This window comes from Lactuca virosa, chromosome 2, assembly GCF_052849685.1.
Source record: "Lactuca virosa cultivar CGN04683 chromosome 2, Lactuca_virosa_CGN04683_v6, whole genome shotgun sequence".
Taxonomy (NCBI): Eukaryota; Viridiplantae; Streptophyta; class Magnoliopsida; order Asterales; family Asteraceae; genus Lactuca; species Lactuca virosa.
This window is the reverse complement of record NC_136427.1, coordinates 256596921-256617932: the sequence shown is the minus strand read 5'-3', so window position 1 is coordinate 256617932 and position 21012 is coordinate 256596921. Positions and strand designations below refer to the sequence as shown.

Below are 21012 nucleotides of genomic sequence, written 5' to 3'. Positions count from 1 at the left end.
GCTATTTATAGCCAAAGGAATACCAAACGAATTGAACTACATATGCCGTCCAAAGAATTTGCGCCTACCAAATTAGAATAACAAATAGATATATATTACTATTTATGGTCAAAAGGTTGGCAATGTGAGGCGCCTCCATTTATGACCAAAATTGTTGCGCCTCCATCTTCTAATTCATATATATTAGTCAAAGTCTCCGTCCATTATTATTTCACATTTCTTATATATTACTATTCATAGTCAAACTATGTATAGTAAATGATAAGTTACGGAAATAACCCCTGAACTATTTGCCACTTGCTAATTTTGGAGGCAACTTTTCCACATTATCAGTGGAAGTTTGCATTTGTATTCATGGGGTGTCCTGAGTATCTACAAGATTCAGATGCTGTATCTACCCGTTTTCAGGTTTGCAGTTAAACTTTATCATTCCTCTCGTTACTATTATTTATTTATTTATGCTCATATTTTTTGAACCTGGTTTATAGTGAAGAGATATATATGAGGTCTGGGAGCAATACCTTGGTTTGGAACACTCGGCCCCATAAAAGGCCCTCCTTTATAGAAAATCAGGTTTATCCGTTTTCTCCTTAAATTTAGTTTTTATCAAATCAAATGATTTGCTGTTTGGCTTTTTATTTTAATGAAATCCGTTTTATCATCTTTCTTGGCTTTTGTTGATGGTGACATCTAATGCGCTTGCTATGTTGGATTAAAATCTGGTGCAGAATGGTCACACATTTGAGAAGCCAGTGAAAATATACAACTGCAAGGGAAACGCAAAGCAATTAATCAATAAAATAGTATTTGTTTGCTGGATGGGGGGACCTGTAAAACGGTTATGTTACATGAATTTTGTGTAAAATGTTAGTATTTACTGCTGCTGTCAGTTTAGATGTAATTCTTGACAGATACATTAGTTCGTGAAGGTATGTGAGCATAAAAGAATCGAAGTTCTATTCCTAATTATACATGTTAACATGCTCATGCAGACATATTAATAAAAGGTAACAAAACAGAGCTAACTGAAATAAGTTGCAGGCTGTAAATAAGGACTTGAAACTGGAGGGTGATGTTAACTTCCCTTCTTTTTAAATGATACTAAATTTAATTGTTTCATAGATTCCTACTTCTATTCCTAATTATACATGTTCAACCAATAATTGGATGTTCGTTCTTTTAAGATCAATGGGAGTAATCTGTAATCTATGTTTAAAAACCTTGAAACAACAATCTTGTGGATGCGGATTTGTAGTCAAATCCACAGCTTTTGCACCAACTAGATTCTAACAAAGGCAACAAGGAACTAGAAAAAAGCGTGGCGTAGTTCTCCAAAATTAAGAATGGGTGTTTGGGATTCTTATTTAAAGTTTTTTTTTTGCTTAATGTGGTTTGGTGCCCACTAATAAGTACTATGGATTGCCCTTTTATGCTTAACGTCGTTTGATATCACCGAAAAGCTTTTTTGAATAAGCCTAAACCACACATCCAACTTAATGATGTCGACACTTTTGCCTTTTTTTTTTCTTTTACCATTTTTAAAAAAGTGGTGTTGATATATATATATATATATATATATATATATATATATATATATATATATATATATATATATATAGAGAGAGAGAGAGAGAACAACATTTTTGTCATCAGTGAAAAGTTACCATTGGTTAAATACTGCTAGCAAAAAACACATCATAGGGCAGTATTTAAAAGCTGCCACCTAGGATTATCTAGGGCAGTATTTAAAAGCTGCCACCTAGGATTGTCGGTGGTAAAAACACTATCACACCATACAGTCTCAGTTGTTTCATGTAGTCATAGGTACCCTTTCAATCCCTCAAATTAAGCCTAAAAGATGGGTATAGATTTCAAGAAAGTTGAACATAATGGTATTTAACTATTTAGTCATTTTACATGTATAAGCAAAATTTACATAACACTAAAAAACAACTTATAAACTCATTGCATTTTGGTACCCACATAAGCTAATCCAAACATTTTCTTTTGAAAATTGCGTTTTGCCACTGCATAAACCATCTTCACAAAGAAAAATGTTTTAAATAAGCAAAATCCCGGTTATTTCTATTATGTTGGCAGCATAGTTTAAAAAACAATACTGCCTATTATTGTTAACATTGGCTATACATATGACATATCTGATGTGGGGGGTATGGGATGATGAAGCATCAAAAACATCTAAACTCTCATGTTAGAGACATGGACTATATATAATTAAGTAAGCATATATACAAGCTCCTCATTAGTGATTAGTGATTACTCTCCCAAGTGTAAGTGTTATATCAGGTTAGTTCACCTTTCAAAGCACTTGCAGCTCTTTGAATGGCCCTAGCAACCCTCCAGATTTCATGTTGGATCATCCCCTGCTTCTTTTTTGCCTCCTCCTCTTTCACTCCTCTACTTGTACTTGTACTTGACCCATACATTGCATCTGCAACTCCTGGAAAGAATCCCAGCTTACTCTCACTAGCAGGTCCATATACCTACACCATGTAACTTGCACATAGTGAGTGACTTCCCTTCCAATACCTGAACTTACTTATTTACTACATCATCAACATTACAAGTTACTAATTAAACCTGTTTTGGTCCACACAGTTTGTCAAAAGATTAAATCGCATTTAGACTTTTGATTAGTAGAAAAAAAAAATGCTGTAGTGAGCTACATGCCTAGTTGAATGTCATAATATATGTATGTATGTATGTATGTATGTATGTATGTATTTATGCTTACGAGATGCTTGAACCATTGCCTTCCCCGAATCCCCTCTGTATCCAAGAAGCCTCTTTCAGCCAACATCAAACGATCATTCAACATGCGCCTCCTCAAAACTATCACATGACCTTCACTTTCTTCCTCCCTCAATTTCTGCAAAACGAATTGAATTATAACAACTCTTGTCACATCAAAATTGCCTAAAAGTACCCAAGAAACCATTCTTCACTAAAACTGGGTTTTGAATAAAAACCTTCATCTCCTCTTCTACTTGTTTAGCTGCATCCTCAAGTTCTTGAATGGCAGATGTGATTGGATGCAAAGAGACATCCCCTTCCAACAATTTGCTTAATGAATGTGTGTAGTTCTGCAAAATCAACAAATGAATCACGTGAGATCTCAAAATGTGTTTTATTTTTACTCAAGGGTATTTTTGGCATTTTAAAACTAATCAAACGCTTCCCTTACCTGCAACTGAGCGGCATAGGAGAGATAGTTGAAAGGCAGGATAGGATCATCTGCCAAGTGAATTCCAAGCAACCCCCAAACCCCAGCAACTAAGATCACAAACCCAAAGATTAACAACATTACATTACATCATGATGATATATTTAAGATTGTAATATTTTACATAAATAGACAAATAAAAAAAAAACTAACCAGCCACATGGCGGTGAAAAAAGGGATCTCCATACTTAACCATCCACTCATACGAGTCAAAAGCAGTGTGGTAAACCGGGAAATCTAGAAATGGTCATAAGATCCAAAAAAATGATTAGCAATTGGTATAATTTGTGTACCGTATCCAAATATTGGTAACAAATTAAAAAATTGTACTGAAAATCGGCAAGAAGTTCATTTTGTTGCATTAATTATAGAAAAACTGAAACATGGTTGCATAAACGCATCATAGGAAAATGGTATAAGAGTAGTAGTACCTTTGCCATAGTACAAATCAATAGAAGGAACCCCCGCATGGTGTAAAAACGGAGCAAAGTCAGAAAATACATCACTTAGTCTCTGGATCTACAAATCCACATCCACATAAACAAATAAAAATAATATCATTAAATAGATTGTTGCGTTTGTTAACTGCATTTGGTTCATAAATTATGTGGAAGCTGTTGCATTGAACATACCAAGGGGCCATCAGTACTCGTTCTCCATTTCTCAAAGAGTTTTGAATCCAATGAATCTGGATCCGTAACCTGTTATTTTATTAAAAAAAAAAAAAAAAAACAACTCAACTTAACTTGAACAGAACTATCTGACAATTAGTAAAATACCTAAAATACCCTTTAAGACAGGCATATACCTTCTTAGTGACCTCTACAAGGATATCATCTAGCTGAGGTGTTGCAGCAGCAAAAAATCCAGGCCCTTGAACTGCACAATCCACATTGATATATGCCACCGCCTTTGACCCCAAATTTACAAGATTTTGCTCAACCCATTCAGTAGATCCAATCTGAATAAAATGTTTTTACTATTAGTTACATATCTAAACCAATGATCTTGAGTCAAAAGATCAAGTTATCAAATTCGAATATTACCTACCATCCCAAATTCTTCTGCATCCCAACTACAAAGATAGATTGTCTTTTGAGGGTTCCACCCCAAACGCATCATTAGAGAATATCGTCTGGCAATGTCAATAAGGGCAGCAGTGCCACTATTTGGGTCAACCGCTCCATATGTCCATGCATCCCTGTGGTTGCCCAGAACCACAAACCGGTCAGCCTCTTCTGACCCCTTTATCACAGCAAATACATTTTGGATTGTTGCCACCTTATTCTCCCCCTGATTAAAAGTTGAAATAAGAATTAGTAATCAAATTTGGAAAACTCAAATCAAATGCCTTCTCAACCCGAATTAGACATTTAGTATTTAGTTCAACACTTCAACTGCATTCATATATAAAAAAGATATAACCCCAAATCTGCCTAATTCATAAGATGAAATGAAAAAACCAACCAACATTCAACAAATTTTATTTGAAAGTGAAAGAAGAAGAAGAAGAATTGAAGTGGTCCAAGAAAATGAAAAGCAAATTAACCTGGTATGTGAAATTCAAGAAAGTTGGTCCAGGGCCAACCCTGTTAAAATTCCCGAAAAGGTCACCATCCCTCCACCAATGGGGCACCCTGGCCCCCTCCAGTGACCCCAAAATCAACTCCGCCGTCTCAGCCGAGATCGGCATTGAAGCCACCATCGGAAACCTCTTCAAAACCTCATCATCCTCCATCCCTAACCTCTCTACGTCTCCATTAATACTTGCACCCCATCCGGGTGTCAGTGGGTCGCCGACACCATCCAACACTGTTCCCCTCTCCACTCCACCTCCGTAATAGGTTCTTGCTCGATCGTTATTTTCGGTATACATAACCACCGCCACCACGCCTTTCTCCGCCGCCTTCACCACAACCGCATTCCTTGACATCCCACCGCCTCTCTTCGCAACAGCTACACAACCCTTAACGTCCACGCCAGCCGACGCCAGTGCGCGATAGTCCTCCTCCCTCCCATGGTGAACGTACACCGCCTTCCCGTACGCCGATCCGGATGGTGAATAAGCGTGGTACGGTTTGACGACCCCGGAGTCAGAACCTAACCCCGGTTCGGTCAAGGGAAGTGGGACGGCGGTACTGCTGTTGCTGAAGTGGGCAGTGAGTGATGAATGGAGATGGTACGATAACAGTACGGAATAGTTGGTGACGTGGGTCTGGAGATGGAGGGATTCGAAGTTGGTCTTGACGTAATCGGCGGCGGCGGATGAGGGTGAGGTACCAGCGAGATGGGGGTGGAGGGTAAGGTGGCGGAGATAGTTAGATATGGTGTAATTAGAGGCAGAGTTAAGGAAAGTGGAGATAAGTGGTGGATGTTGGGCTGTAGTGGATGGTGACGGAGGAGGTGTTTGCTGGTTGTGGTAATGGAGTGTGTAGAGAGAGATAATGCAGAGGGTGAGGATGAAGATGAGGGTGCATGAAGGGGAGGTTGAAGAGGTGAAAATGGTGGTTGATTTTGGAAGACTAGTGTAAAGAGACTGAGCCATCTACACCGTGGGCGTAGAGAAAGAGGCGGCGGGCGATGGTGGTGGAAACGGCGGAGGAAATTGATTAAAGGATTTCAGAGGGTGAAGCAAGTGTACAATAGCACAATGCATTCATAGAGTGTTGCAGAAAATGTACATGTAGTATCTAAGCTTTTGTCGGGGTGACGTGTCCCTCTTGTGGGTCCTATCCTTCATTTGCATAAATATTTGTACTTTATTATTACCAATGGCCTGCGATTGTATTTGGTCCCATGTTAGTAAGTAGACATGACAATTCGTGTATTCGTGTCATAAAAACGTGTCAGCCATGAATTTGACACGATACGATTACATGATGACAAATAAGTTTTAAAACAATTTTCAAGATGTATTTGTGTCGTGTATTTGTGTCGTGTCGTGTCTCTCACAGATTCGTGTATTCGTGTCTGGAATTGCCAGGTCTATTTGTGAGGAACAATTTTATTCATAAATTATTAGATATTGACAAAAAGATAACGTCATAGACTCGTAATGAAATGTTGTAAAATAATCTAATTTGTTACATATTTGGCAAAAAGAACAAAAACCAAATTATATTGACGTGTTTCACGAAAGTAAAGAAAAAATATGTCGTTTTCAGATGTCGTTGAGAAAATGATACGGTGCACTTTTCTTTGATAAAATCAGAAAATTAAAAATAAAAGATTCCAAGTAGAGTGAAAAAATAATAATTTGTAAAGAATAAAAAGAGTGAGAACACCATGATAGCGATGTGGGGGTGGGGGTCGATGCTCTGATTCTTGACCTTTTCTTATGAGAAGGGAGATTGTGCTTTTACGAGAAGGGAGAAGTAAAGGGAAAATTGGTAAATTGATTGAATTCTATGAAAAGATTATCCATTTGATTAATTTACAATTTAAATAAAATGGAAAATAATTTAGGAGTGTAATATTTTTTTTTCTTACCATAAAAAAGAACAAACAATTTTTTTTATTATATTACTAGTTGTGTGACCCATATATTATACGGATTGATTAAAATAAAATGTTATAAAGGATTAAAAATAAGTTTATTTGAATTTGAAAAAAATGTAAATTACGAAAAAAAAAAAACTTTAATAATTATAGTATTGATTACACATTTAATACAATGAATACTTTACATATATAATAATAGAAGTATTAATTAATGGAATTGATTAATTTTTGGTTAATAAAGAAATAAAAATACCACATAATGACATGTGGAATTTAAGTAATTTAAATATGTCACATAATGACATGTGGCAAGAGTGTATTAGAAATTGACATGTGGCAAAATCATTTTTATTTATTAGGGTAGATTAAATTTGTTAAGTGTTTATAAAATATCATTGAAATCGAAATTCACATGGTAGTGCAGATCTAATATATATATATATATATATATATATATATATATATATATATATATATATATATTGGAACGACAAATACAAATATATACTAAACTACTCCTAAATTATTTCATCTATGTCCACAGTGAGACTTGAACCCTCGACCTCAACAATGGAGGGCGGCAAATACAAATAATACGTGTTTTGTTGAGTTGAACATCTAGTCATTTGTTCATCTTCTTTTACCATTAGGGTAAGAACCCTTTTACTTTGGACAGAAGACGAACAACAAATTCTTGAATATTGTGATGTCTTCTTCCTCAAATTCACATATGTTGAACTCAAAATCGCACTTCTCCGAGCAACGCAAACACTTTATGATTGTGTCTATCTGTCTCGACTTTGGAAATCGTCGACCAAGGATAATCATGTCATAAGGTTTAGGGTTTGCCCTACTTGTTGGTAAGTGGGTTTTAATGTTGACAAGTTTAATATTTTCCTTATTTAATTTTCTTAATCTAATCTAATTTTAATTTCCATTTACATATACTAAATATAAGATTATCCATTTACATATACAAAAGACCTATATATAAACACTCAAATGTTTGAACAAGTTCGTTACTACATTTCTGCTATTTTTTTCCATATTAGTGTCACTCTCATCCATTAGAACAACTTTGTTTATCGGTCTTAGTTTGATGATTCTCTTAGAGTTCCTCATCTGCCTCTTTACAATGCTTCCACTTCCGATATATGCATGTGTTTCTTCAACTGCAACAAGGTCCTCCACTATTATAATGCCTTGTTTTCTGTGGCTACCGGACATTTTTTGTTGTGACATGTTCATCTACATAAGAATGATTTTGTAATTGTCCGTTTGAGCTGATTTTTTTCTTTGTGTTCTTTGCAACATGCGGAGTTTGGTTGTTTCTATCCATTGTCACCGTTAACAACACGGTGCCTTTGAATTCACCCTTAAGGTGGCCCCCGTCTTTAACGAGGGTCATCGATATATATTTTGAAATGTTCGTAGGTACAACAATAAGTTAACAAACAAATGATAGTTGTATAAACATTAAAATTAATCAAAATAAGTTAGCACATAAATGATAACTATTACCATGCAACCAATGGAGAGAAACAAAAACTCAAAGCGGTCATCATCATCCATTTAAATGTGTGTGACTGAATCAGTATTACACTTTTTTTTTGTTGTAATAATATATGGCATTTTGGGAAATAAGTATGCTTGAGTTCCCCTCATAGGAATAAACACGTACTGTTTGCTTTCCATGCTTGTTTGTATGAAACATGGATGTTGAGCCTCAAAGTTATATCTTGTTGGATATGGTTTCCAATGTAAACTTTTTCATGATCATTACCCAACAAGTCTATAACAAAACGTCTCAACGCTTTTTTGCTTACTTGGCGATGGTTTAGGTTCAATTATAAACACGTATTGTTTGCTTTCCATGCTTGTTTGTATGAAACATAGATGTTGAACCTCAAAGTTATATCTTGTTGGATATGGTTTGTAATGTAAACCCTTTCATGATCATTACCTAACACATCTATAACAAAATGTTCGAATGTTTTTTTGCTTATTTGGCGATGATTTGGGTTCAATTGTCTTGAAGAACATGTTTGTTGGTCCACAAGTTTGCAGATGTGGAACATGCTACAATCATCTACTTTTATAATTGAAACATACCATTACCAATTTTGACCAACACATGTGGCCTAAAATATCTTTTTGGTAGATTTGGCAAGTTTGTATTGAAATGATGTAACACCAGTGTTCCAAGTATTTTTCATATTTAGCTTGATTCATTAAAAAGTTTGCAAAGTTGGTCCCTACGCTAGGCGTATGAGATAGGTACGTCGGGCATAGGTCATTAAAAATGATTGCGGGTTTCCTCTCGTACGTTGGGCGTACGCATGCGTATGCTGGGTGTACTCATGCAGAGGGTAAACCCTAAATTTTAGGTTTTGGACCATATTTAAAGGACTTTATGGCCTTAAACCCTTCCATACCTCCAGCCTCCATCCCTCTTAGCCCCCATCTCGAAACCCTAATTCTTGTGTGTGAGTTTTGAAGCTCTTGAGTGATATTTTTGGTGTTCTTGGTGGTGAAGGAAGACATTTGGACCCATACTACCTTCCACACCTATCCAAACTAGATCCAAGAATTGCTCCAAGGTTTCTAAGTTACTACATTCTGCTATTGATAGGTCTTTTCACACACAATGTTTCGAGGACCTAATTATTTCCTTCCTAGACTTCACTAGGATTTTACGTCTCTATTGATGCTTTATCTTGTGAATATATGTCCTATCAAGCACATTTTAAACTTCCTAGACTATCCTTCTAGGATTCTTTTCCCCTTCTCTTTATTGTTAGTCGGGGAAGAACTTCTACTAATATTAACCAATTATCATACGAATACGATTACATGCCTCTAAAATCAAATAGTCAGTCGACTGAAAGATCTGACACTACGACTGTAAGACTCAAACGAGAGCTGCGTAATAGCACCAAATCAGGCAATCTAAAACTATTTAATCATTGGAGCATGCAACCTAACGTACTTCTCGAATAACTAATTAATATTAATATAGGTTCTAAGCAACAAATGACAAGAAAATATTTGGACCATAAGGCATCTTAAGTATTAGGCAATTTTAACCGACAATTCCTGAAAAGATCCCCAACCTTCATACTAGCATGCATTTCTAACATTTCATATATCAGCAAACATAACAAATATGGATATTTTGGGAATCACTTTCCTTTCTAAGCTTTGGTTGACTGCATGCATCACATTCTTTCCTTTTTGTATTTATTCTTTTTATGAAAATATTTTTTAATTACTCGGATCCTTCTTCGTTTGAGTGTTGAAACACTAAAATTAAGATCGATAGATTCAAAACAGTTTAGATGAATCAAACAATAAGAACAAAGATTAAATGTGATTGAAAGAGTGTCGAATGCTTAATTATCAATATCTTAGAAGAGTTCGATAGAACTTCTTTGTAAAGATACGTAGGGCTACAAAAACATTAACCCTAATACGATACATGCATGTTATATTTATAGTCTAACCCTAGCTGCATAAATGCGGATGGACAGGCCCAATCCGATAACAATAAAGACCAAATACATGCATAATCAATATTGACACAACACCATAAATGACCCAACAATCTCCCCCTTTGTGTCAATAAGGAAGGAAGATTCTTCACTGCTGAATACGCTTCTGAACCTTGAAAAGTTTTGACATTAGACCAAGCAAGGTGTTGCAAACCTGAATGTACCATTTAATCATGTCTGCGAAGCATTTCTTGGCGGCAGCATCATTCGCTTTGTTCTTCTCGGTAATCTCCAAGACGTAGTTTAGACAGGATGTGGAATAAAGATGCTTGCCTGGTAAACAGAATAAACATCTCTGAACGTTTGTACCATCTCTTGAACTTTTTTGGAACGCCACACTCCAATTATCTTTCTCGATCTTTCCCAGCCTCATCTTGCTAATGTCATTCGGAGCTTCTTTAGGCAGCACTGTGGGTTTCTTTCGGAGCACGGTCGCAATTTCCACATCCATCTTACCAACTTCTTGGATGTAGGAGATCAATATCCTTTTTAGATGTGCCACGATGGGTTTGAATTTCTGTCCATCCTTTAATAAGGGATGAAATAAGGAAATCCAATCATATAGGTTAAGGCACGACAAGTCTGCGAGTGTAAACTCAAAAACTAAACTTTTTGCTCCACGGACAACTTTGAATTTAGCATTGATAAAGCTTTCCGTTTCAATTGGTCCGCTGACTTTCACAACTGTAATTTTCTTTGAACTCCAAGTTTGATACTGAGGCTTCCCGTGCTTGAGGTAGAAAGAGAAAAGTGAATGGTTGACGTCGTAGTCTGTAATGGGAGCTTTCTCAATTTTATCAAAACTACGAAACAGAAACGCCTTCAGAGTTATTGGTAGGTCAAGCTGCGAATCCAAAGTGTTCTCCAGATCAAACGAAACAACTGGCTCCAACCAGTAAGTACTTGGATTGTCGATAGCTTCATTCATAATCTGCTCCATGGCCCAAGGAGGGAAAAGGGTCTTTTGAGTTTCCAGTGTTACCTGTGCATCGCGAAGCTCTTTTTCATGTGTAAAAACCGGTAAAATTCGGTCAGAGTTCGACGATCAAACCCCCGTGAGCCGTTATGCAATAAAGACCAATGGCACGTAAATTGGGGTCTACTAAAGTATATGTGTCTGTATTTCTAATTTAACCAACCGAAATTTAACGAATTAATAAATGTTACGTCCTCATTATATATATATATATATATATATATATATATATATATATATATATATATATATATATATATATAAATTACTTTTGCAAAATATCTAAATACAAGTATGACATATAATGTATATATATTCGAAATAAATTATACACTTAAGATTATGTATTGTCTATGTTTCCAAAGGACCAAAATCATGTTATAAATACATACACCAATACATCGATTTAATCAACCAAATTCAAATAAATAAATTATAAGTTAAAGTTAAATACAAAGTTACAATTATCCAAATATATACCCATTATCATTATACACTAACAAATATTTAACAAATTTACAAATATTCAAATATATAGCAATTATGTGAGCTGTCAAATTGAGGCAATTGTAAATCTTCTTCCGTAATTCATGCTTACTCAATTCCTTTCTCTTGGTTTCCTGCAAACCATCAAACTAAACCCACTCATTTCAATCTATCTGTCCCCATTCATCAATCTATCTGCAAACCATCAAACAAAACCCTCTCATCAAAATAAAAACCATAGAAAACTAGTTAAACAAGTTATTTAGCAGCAGCAGGTGGCCGGCGGTGGTTATTGTGAATTTGATGACCAAACGTCCCACCTGTTGGAACATGACAGATCGAAAAGGCTACCCAGATCATAGTTGCTAGCATTATCATCATCATCATCATATTCACGTGAGATCAAATTACTTACGTTTACGTATTCTGATTCTTCTTTCCGGCTACTGATCATCACATTGGGTTTTCTGCAAGGATCATCTGCGTCTGAGTATATTGCAATGTCCAATGCTCCGCTAAAACCGTTTGAGTAATTGCCATTCAACTCCAAATTTGTATCTCCCTTCTCAGACCCACGGTCCAAATCTTTGCTGCTGCTTCCTTGATGAGGCTCTTTTAACCGACTGCTTAGGTCTCTTAACTGCAAATAAGTTAAAGATTTTCGATCGAAAGCCGGGTAATCACCAAACAACCTAACAATTCCTGTCAACAACCAAACCCAAACCTTTTTCCCCCATCGATTTCAATCCACAACAGAAAAAGAAAAAAAAAAGGAATTTTATTTTACCTGTAAACCACACGCACAAAGGAAAGAAGACGCCGACGATCGCCATCGGTCAGCGCCCCTACACGAGATTTGCTCGATCTTTCCCCGTCTCCTTGAACCTCGTCTGCGACTGCTACCTCGTTTCCTCGGGCCGAGAATTCAGACGATGGAGGTAGATCCTTCACTGGGACGTCGGATGCCGGGCGGCGATGGTGGTGATCCCAACGTTTCAGCCTCTGTGTTCGGTCGCCTTCGTCTTCCTCCAGTTCATCGGGATTCCTTGAGACTTCTGGGAGGTGATCGATGGTATCCCCTTTGATCTTTTACCCGATAAAAATAAAAGGAACGGGTTTAAAGACCCTAATATATTATAGTTGGATCAAGTAGTCGGGTATGGAGCTTCAACCCGAAAGGAAAACGGGTACCGGGTTTGACCCAGTCAAAGGTCAAACGTAAATCAAACCCATTTTTTTTAAACTATCAAAACTTAACCTCTTTTGACAAATACTTTGCAAATTCAGTCCAAACCCCAATCTTTGATTCCAATTGTCAATAATAACCCCTCCTTTGAAATTATTTTTACCCAATCAGTCCCACTTTGGTTAAAATAATTTACAAACAATCCCTATACTGTAAACCTGTTACAAAACGGCCCTGGTAATACTTCAAGGTTCAAGGATTAGGAATTTGCGGTTCACTCGGCATGTTTTTCGTTTCTCAAAAGAATGCAAATGTCGTACCAATGGAACTCACGCTTCAAGGGTGAGTTCATACCCCTACATTTTATATTTTTATTAAGTTTTAAGGGGGGGAATACAAGTTAAATCATCAATATCATAATTAAACGTTTTCAATAGATTACATCCGAAAAGTTGAACTTCAATCACGACCGGTTTTGGTAAGCTTAAACATTTTAGTTTTCAAAACAACACAAGGTGCAAGTAGTTCAAGTTCTTGATTTTCAAATGGCTACTTGCACATCACCAAACGAGTTTTCTATAAATTATACATAACTCGGTATTTGTATAAATATTGTTTTGTTTGCGCTACTTGTATTTGTAGTGCACTATTATTATTGTTTTGTTTACGCTACATGTATTTGTAGTGCATTGTCATTTTGTTTTGTTTACGCTACATGTATTTGTAGTGCATTATCATTTTTAGTCTAATCTCCATAACTATGCCCGTATTCTTGAGGTACGTTATGGACAATAATAGCGCTATTGGGTTTACCACCCCACCTTGGGACGCTAAGGTGATTGATCGCACGTGGTTGAGTGTGTATGATGATTAGATGCTCCATCCTATATATATACGTATGTATATGTATAGGGTGAGGACTATTTGTTGTTGTTATCCTTTGTTAATCAACTTTCAATTCTATAAACCATTATCTCGAATACAATTGTTTGCCAATTTCAAAAGAAAACAAATACTATGTTTGTAAGTGAAAAGCATTTAATAATACAAAACAAAAACTTATGAACTCACCAACCATCGTGTTGACACTTTTTCAAACCACTTGTACTCTCAGGAAATCATTAAACAGGTAACCAAGTGTTGTTGAGAATGGGATGCTAAGACGTAAAACATTTCCTATCTTGTCCATGTATTGTAATTGATTTATAAACATGTAAATCATAATGATGTAACTTTTCAATTATATATATATATATATGTTGGTTGTGTTTACTTGAATTACTATTGCAATTGTTGTTATGATATTATACATGAAGTCCTCCACCCCCGGACGTTTCCGCCATCCTCGGTTTGGGGGTGTGACAGATTGGTATCAGAGCACAGTTTATAGTGAATTAAGTGTATCAAACCACATAAGATATACAAACTATAAACACAATTGGGACTAATAGTCTCTGATTTGTGCATTTTCCAAATAAATATACCTTTAGAAAATAAATGTTTTTCTTAATTAAAGTATACCTACCAACATTCATACAAAGAACAGGGTCACAAGTACAGAACAAAAATATTACGATTGTTGGACAACACAGGTGGGCTTAGAGACATATAGTCAAGTCGGGGAAGATGTAGCCTGATCAACTACATTATCTGGGGTTTGACTAGCGTGTGCCTAAGTACGTTTGTGAAGTTTCAAAAAAAAAAAAAAAAAAAAAAAAAAATCAATAGACAAACACAATGAAACTAAAAAGGGTATCAATCTATCAAGAGAAAAACACATACAATGTAGATTTAAAATCCACTAATTATAACAAAATGGCTAAAAGAAAAGGTAAGGACTAAGGATTTTTAAGTCCTCTCTTCTTATAAATAGCTTTGAAGCAAGCTTGCCTAAGCCTCTTTGTTCTTTCTGTCAATTCCATACCGGGCAATTTCTCCATCATCTTCTTGTGCCCTGCTAACGTCTCTACCTCCTCCTTTAATCCCAACTCCTAGTTTATTTTAGGTAGATGCAATACAATTTTCGTGTGAGTTCATGAAATTTACAATGAGTTAAGTTTATGTAAATATAAATCAAAAATCGTAGTAAAACAATTGATTCGATGTGGCATATGCCTAAGGCCTATGTTTATGTTATAAAGAAACTAATAATTAAAATTTTAGAAAATACCAAAACTACTTTGGTTACCAAGTGCATGCATACATGCATGAGTAATGAATAGAAGGTTATTAGAGTAGTTTACCTTGGCATTTTGAATGAGGGATTCAAGGCTCTTAAGTTTCCTATGAGGCCATCTGTTTATGTTTAGCTCCCTGCATCTTTTCTTCAATAATGTTGCCCCTATCCCTAGTTCCTTTGCTGCCATGATTATCGGCATCTCAAAGTACTTCGCTATCTCTTCAAACTCCAATGGTCTCAATCTATTTGCCACCTTACGGCCACCGTGAGCAGTGGTGGCAGCACTAGAACTACCAGTAGCATCACCACCGGGTTTGCAGTCTTCCCTGAAACTAACCGATGGTAAATTACCATCCTCCCAACAATCCCATAAGCTTATGTCTTCAAGGGGATCCAAATCGTGAAACTCATTTCTAGAAATGATGTTTTGATCTTGGTTAAGTACTGTGGAAACGTGCTGATCAAGCCCTTCTGGCAATTTTTCTGACAACTCGTAATTATGATGGTCGAGCATGTCACCACTGTCAGGAAAAAAAAAAAAAAAAAAAAAAAAAAAGCAAAACTCAAGATAATCAAATCCAACCCGATGAAATACTCTTTTGATCACTACAAATCCAAATCATGTTTTGATCAATATAGACAAAATCACTTTTCTGTGCGAAAGATAGGGTAATGAGTGACGTTTATATATACCTGAAAAGATCTTGATGATCAAAGTACGGAAACCAATCGAGGTCATATATGGGGTTTTGATGATCTGCAGGTGGATCCATTTGTGAGGGAAAAGTTAAAAGTTGCGGTAAGAATGTGATGATTTATATAAGTGAAGTAGGAGAAGTAATTAATAACAAATAAAGAGGAAGTGAATATAAATACTCGTTGAGCCGTAACTTTCTTCTTCCATTCACACACGTATAAGTATATACTGCTAAAATCTTGACTTGTGTGCCGCATGCATTTAATGCTTCACATGTCTACCCTACAAATCCTTGACTTTGAAGCGACGTATCAGTTCCCATATACCTCAGATTAAATTCTTTTCACTGCATACTACCAGTCTTCAATCATGCAAAAGAAAACACGACTTGTTGTAGCTAAACTACTTACGTTCGTTATAATTATTTGACTCGTATAAACTTGGTTGCTATAAGCTGCTTTGTATGTGTATGCTAGTGTCAATTCATGAGGTCTTATCACATTTAAGTCCCTGGAATCAGTTCACACTAATCATTAACTCGTTTGAGTATATGGTCATCATGGATAACGCTAGCCCGAAGTAGACAACTCCTCACTTGCACGATTCGCTTGAGTGCATTTTACCATTTTATACACTATGTTCTTGATACACATAGTAGTCACTAGGGCACAATTCGGTCATTAGGCTGGGGTTATGAACTCATGAATGGGGACTTGGTACATCTACGAGTCTTACATCACGTTTTATCAACAAATCTTGTATACTCATTTTAGCAACAAATCTGGTATCTCATTTTAGCAACAAATCGTGTATCTCATTTTAGCAACAAATCTTGTATCACGTTTTAGCAACAAACTTTGTTTCCCCTGAGAATATGACAGTTGCATCTCATTTGGGCAACATACTTCATCTCTCATGATAACAACAAGTCATTGTAATAAAATAAACTTGACATCATTAGTAGTTACGTCTCATATAACTTCTTTGTAAACATCATACTTTGACATTACTACCAATATTTATGTAAATTTCTTTTGTGTTTCAGAATTTTAAATTTATGTTTGAGTAAGAATTAGGTTTAGTGAGTTGCAGATTCATTAAGGAAGACAATCTAGTTTTATCATACATATATAACATCTGGAAGAGAAACATGTTTTGTATTCAGTTCCCTTCTTTGTTATAATTCTAACATTGTCATGCTTGAGCATTTTAAATTTACGAAGAAATGATTGAACCCTTAATCCCCATATCAGCAAAGTAGAATAAATCAATCATTCTCATCGCTATCAAACAACTTCATTCCGCTAAATGTGAAAACCTAACAATATTGTAAACCATAAACAAGTCCATATATATTTTTCATCCATACAAAACTTATCTTGTAGTCGATTATCCCTAATCAAAGCATCGTATGTTCACCACGAAGGTATACATCATTAACATCCTAAGTGGTTATGACGGATGATGATCAATCAAAATCTTTCGTATAGTAAACTAAGAATTTTAATTTCACCAATAAAATTAGCAAAGCTAAGTTTAATTTACACAACTCATTTGGTTGAAATAATTCCTCAAATCTGATAAAATCCTTTTGAACCTATACATATTTGTAAATTTTATATTACTCGTCATATAGTTTGAAAATAATTAGCAAACCCAATGGGGCAAATTTTCACAAAACTAGTCCAAACATATGTATCTAATATCGTAATAAATTAAAACTGGTACCGAAAACCCACAACTTTTCTCTTAAGGTACTCATTTCTTAAATTTCGGGACGAAATTCCCTTCAACAGGGGGATAATGTAAAAACCGGTAAAATTCGGTCAGAGTTCGACGATCAAACCCCCGTGAGCCGTTATGCAATAAAGACCAATGGCACGTAAATTGGGGTCTACTAAAGTATATGTGTCTGTATTTCTAATTTAACCAACCGAAATTTAACGAATTAATAAATGTTACGTCCTCATTATATATATATATATATATATATATATATATATATATATATATATATTAATTACTTTTGCAAAATATCTAAATACAAGTATGACATATAATGTATATATATTCGAAATAAATTATACACTTAAGATTATGTATTGTCTATGTTTCCAAAGGACCAAAATCATGTTATAAATACATACACCAATACATCGATTTAATCAACCAAATTCAAATAAATAAATTATAAGTTAAAGTTAAATACAAAGTTACAATTATCCAAATATATACCCATTATCATTATACACTAACAAATATTTAACAAATTTACAAATATTCAAATATATAGCAATTATGTGAGCTGTCAAATTGAGGCAATTGTAAATCTTCTTCCGTAATTCATGCTTACTCAATTCCTTTCTCTTGGTTTCCTGCAAACCATCAAACTAAACCCACTCATTTCAATCTATCTGTCCCCATTCATCAATCTATCTGCAAACCATCAAACAAAACCCTCTCATCAAAATAAAAACCATAGAAAACTAGTTAAACAAGTTATTTAGCAGCAGCAGGTGGCCGGCGGTGGTTATTGTGAATTTGATGACCAAACGTCCCACCTGTTGGAACATGACAGATCGAAAAGGCTACCCAGATCATAGTTGCTAGCATTATCATCATCATCATCATATTCACGTGAGATCAAATTACTTACGTTTACGTTTTCTGATTCTTCTTTCCGGCTACTGATCATCACATTGGGTTTTCTGCAAGGATCATCTGCGTCTGAGTATATTGCAATGTCCAATGCTCCGCTAAAACCGTTTGAGTAATTGCCATTCAACTCCAAATTTGTATCTCCCTTCTCAGACCCACGGTCCAAATCTTTGCTGCTGCTTCCTTGATGAGGCTCTTTTAACCGACTGCTTAGGTCTCTTAACTGCAAATAAGTTAAAGATTTTCGATCGAAAGCCGGGTAATCACCAAACAACCTAACAATTCCTGTCAACAACCAAACCCAAACCTTTTTCCCCCATCGATTTCAATCCACAACAGAAAAAGAAAAAAAAAAGGAATTTTATTTTATCTGTAAACCACACGCACAAAGGAAAGAAGACGCCGACGATCGCCATCGGTCAGCGCCCCTACACGAGATTTGCTCGATCTTTCCCCGTCTCCTTGAACCTCGTCTGCGACTGCTACCTCGTTTCCTCGGGCCGAGAATTCAGACGATGGAGGTAGATCCTTCACTGGGACGTCGGATGCCGGGCGGCGATGGTGGTGATCCCAACGTTTCAGCCTCTGTGTTCGGTCGCCTTCGTCTTCCTCCAGTTCATCGGGATTCCTTGAGACTTCTGGGAGGTGATCGATGGTATCCCCTTTGATCTTTTACCCGATAAAAATAAAAGGAACGGGTTTAAAGACCCTAATATATTATAGTTGGATCAAGTAGTCGGGTATGGAGCTTCAACCCGAAAGGAAAACGGGTACCGGGTTTGACCCAGTCAAAGGTCAAACGTAAATCAAACCCATTTTTTTTAAACTATCAAAACTTAACCTCTTTTGACAAATACTTTGCAAATTCAGTCCAAACCCCAATCTTTGATTCCAATTGTCAATAATAACCCCTCCTTTGAAATTATTTTTACCCAATCAGTCCCACTTTGGTTAAAATAATTTACAAACAATCCCTATACTGTAAACCTGTTACAAAACGGCCCTGGTAATACTTCAAGGTTCAAGGATTAGGAATTTGCGGTTCACTCGGCATGTTTTTCGTTTCTCAAAAGAATGCAAATGTCGTACCAATGGAACTCACGCTTCAAGGGTGAGTTCATACCCCTACATTTTATATTTTTATTAAGTTTTAAGGGGGGGAATACAAGTTAAATCATCAATATCATAATTAAACGTTTTCAATAGATTACATCCGAAAAGTTGAACTTCAATCACGACCGGTTTTGGTAAGCTTAAACATTTTAGTTTTCAAAACAACACAAGGTGCAAGTAGTTCAAGTTCTTGATTTTCAAATGGCTACTTGCACATCACCAAACGAGTTTTCTATAAATTATACATAACTCGGTATTTGTATAAATATTGTTTTGTTTGCGCTACTTGTATTTGTAGTGCACTATTATTATTGTTTTGTTTACGCTACATGTATTTGTAGTGCATTGTCATTTTGTTTTGTTTACGCTACATGTATTTGTAGTGCATTATCATTTTTAGTCTAATCTCCATAACTATGCCCGTATTCTTGAGGTACGTTATGGACAATAATAGCGCTATTGGGTTTACCACCCCACCTTGGGACGCTAAGGTGATTGATCGCACGTGGTTGAGTGTGTATGATGATTAGATGCTCCATCCTATATATACGTATGTATATGTATAGGGTGAGGACTATTTGTTGTTGTTATCCTTTGTTAATCAACTTTCAATTCTATAAACCATTATCTCGAATACAATTGTTTGCCAATTTCAAAAGAAAACAAATACTATGTTTGTAAGTGAAAAGCATTTAATAATACAAAACAAAAACTTATGAACTCACCAACCATCGTGTTGACACTTTTTCAAACCACTTGTACTCTCAGGAAATCATTAAACAGGTAACCAAGTGTTGTTGAGAATGGGATGCTAAGACGTAAAACATTTCCTATCTTGTCCATGTATTGTAATTGATTTATAAACATGTAAATCATAATGATGTAACTTTTCAATTATATATATATATATATATATATGTTGGTTGTGTTTACTTGAATTACTATTGCAATTGTTGTTATGATATTATACATGAAGTCCTCCACCCCCGGACGTTTCCGCCATCCTCGGTTTGGGGGTGTGACATCATGAGCATCAACTTCTTTCGCAATTCGTAAATTTTCATCAAGCTCTTTATCACGAGACTTTCATTTGAGCTTTTCACCTTCATCCTCTTCTTCTTCTTCATCACCATCTATCAACTTTCCTTTTCCTTTTGATCCTGAAGCTTCGTTACCCTTCGGATCGTTTGGTTTCTGTTCATGCTTACCAGAATCATCAACTGGTTTCTTGTAACACCCAGTTTTAAATGTACCCGGTTGTGGTCTTGGAGGCCAAAGGGTAGGGGCGATTCGGTCTTTTATGCGTCTCGAGTTTATTCGGAAGGTTTTAGGCTTGGGGGTGGAACTAAGAGCATAGCGTTTACCGCCACCTTTTCATGGATATAAAGTTCCTCGGAAACGGACTTAGAACGAAGAAGTTA

At 35.8% G+C, this 21012-nt stretch overlaps 1 protein-coding gene across 2 annotated transcripts; it reads right to left on the bottom strand.

The window, feature by feature from the left end:
- Positions 1-522: 522 nt before the first annotated feature.
- On the bottom strand, positions 523-5919 carry AMP1 (Peptidase M28 family protein). Of its 2 annotated transcripts, XM_079080179.1 has the most exons (11): positions 4794-5919; positions 4295-4537; positions 4053-4205; positions 3877-3945; positions 3676-3763; positions 3398-3481; positions 3206-3294; positions 2991-3104; positions 2756-2890; positions 2318-2504; positions 523-766 (listed from the first exon to the last, which is right to left on the bottom strand). In XM_079080179.1, exons 1-11 carry the CDS (start codon positions 5787-5789, stop codon positions 636-638), a joined length of 2289 nt encoding a protein of 762 aa, XP_078936305.1. In that variant the 5' UTR covers positions 5790-5919; the 3' UTR covers positions 523-635. The 2 variants fall into 2 exon arrangements, with proteins under 2 accessions (XP_078936305.1, XP_078936306.1); XM_079080180.1 differs by lacking the exon at positions 523-766 and having other exon boundaries at positions 1868-2504; positions 4794-5918.
- Between the last annotated feature and the right edge of the window lie 15093 nt (positions 5920-21012).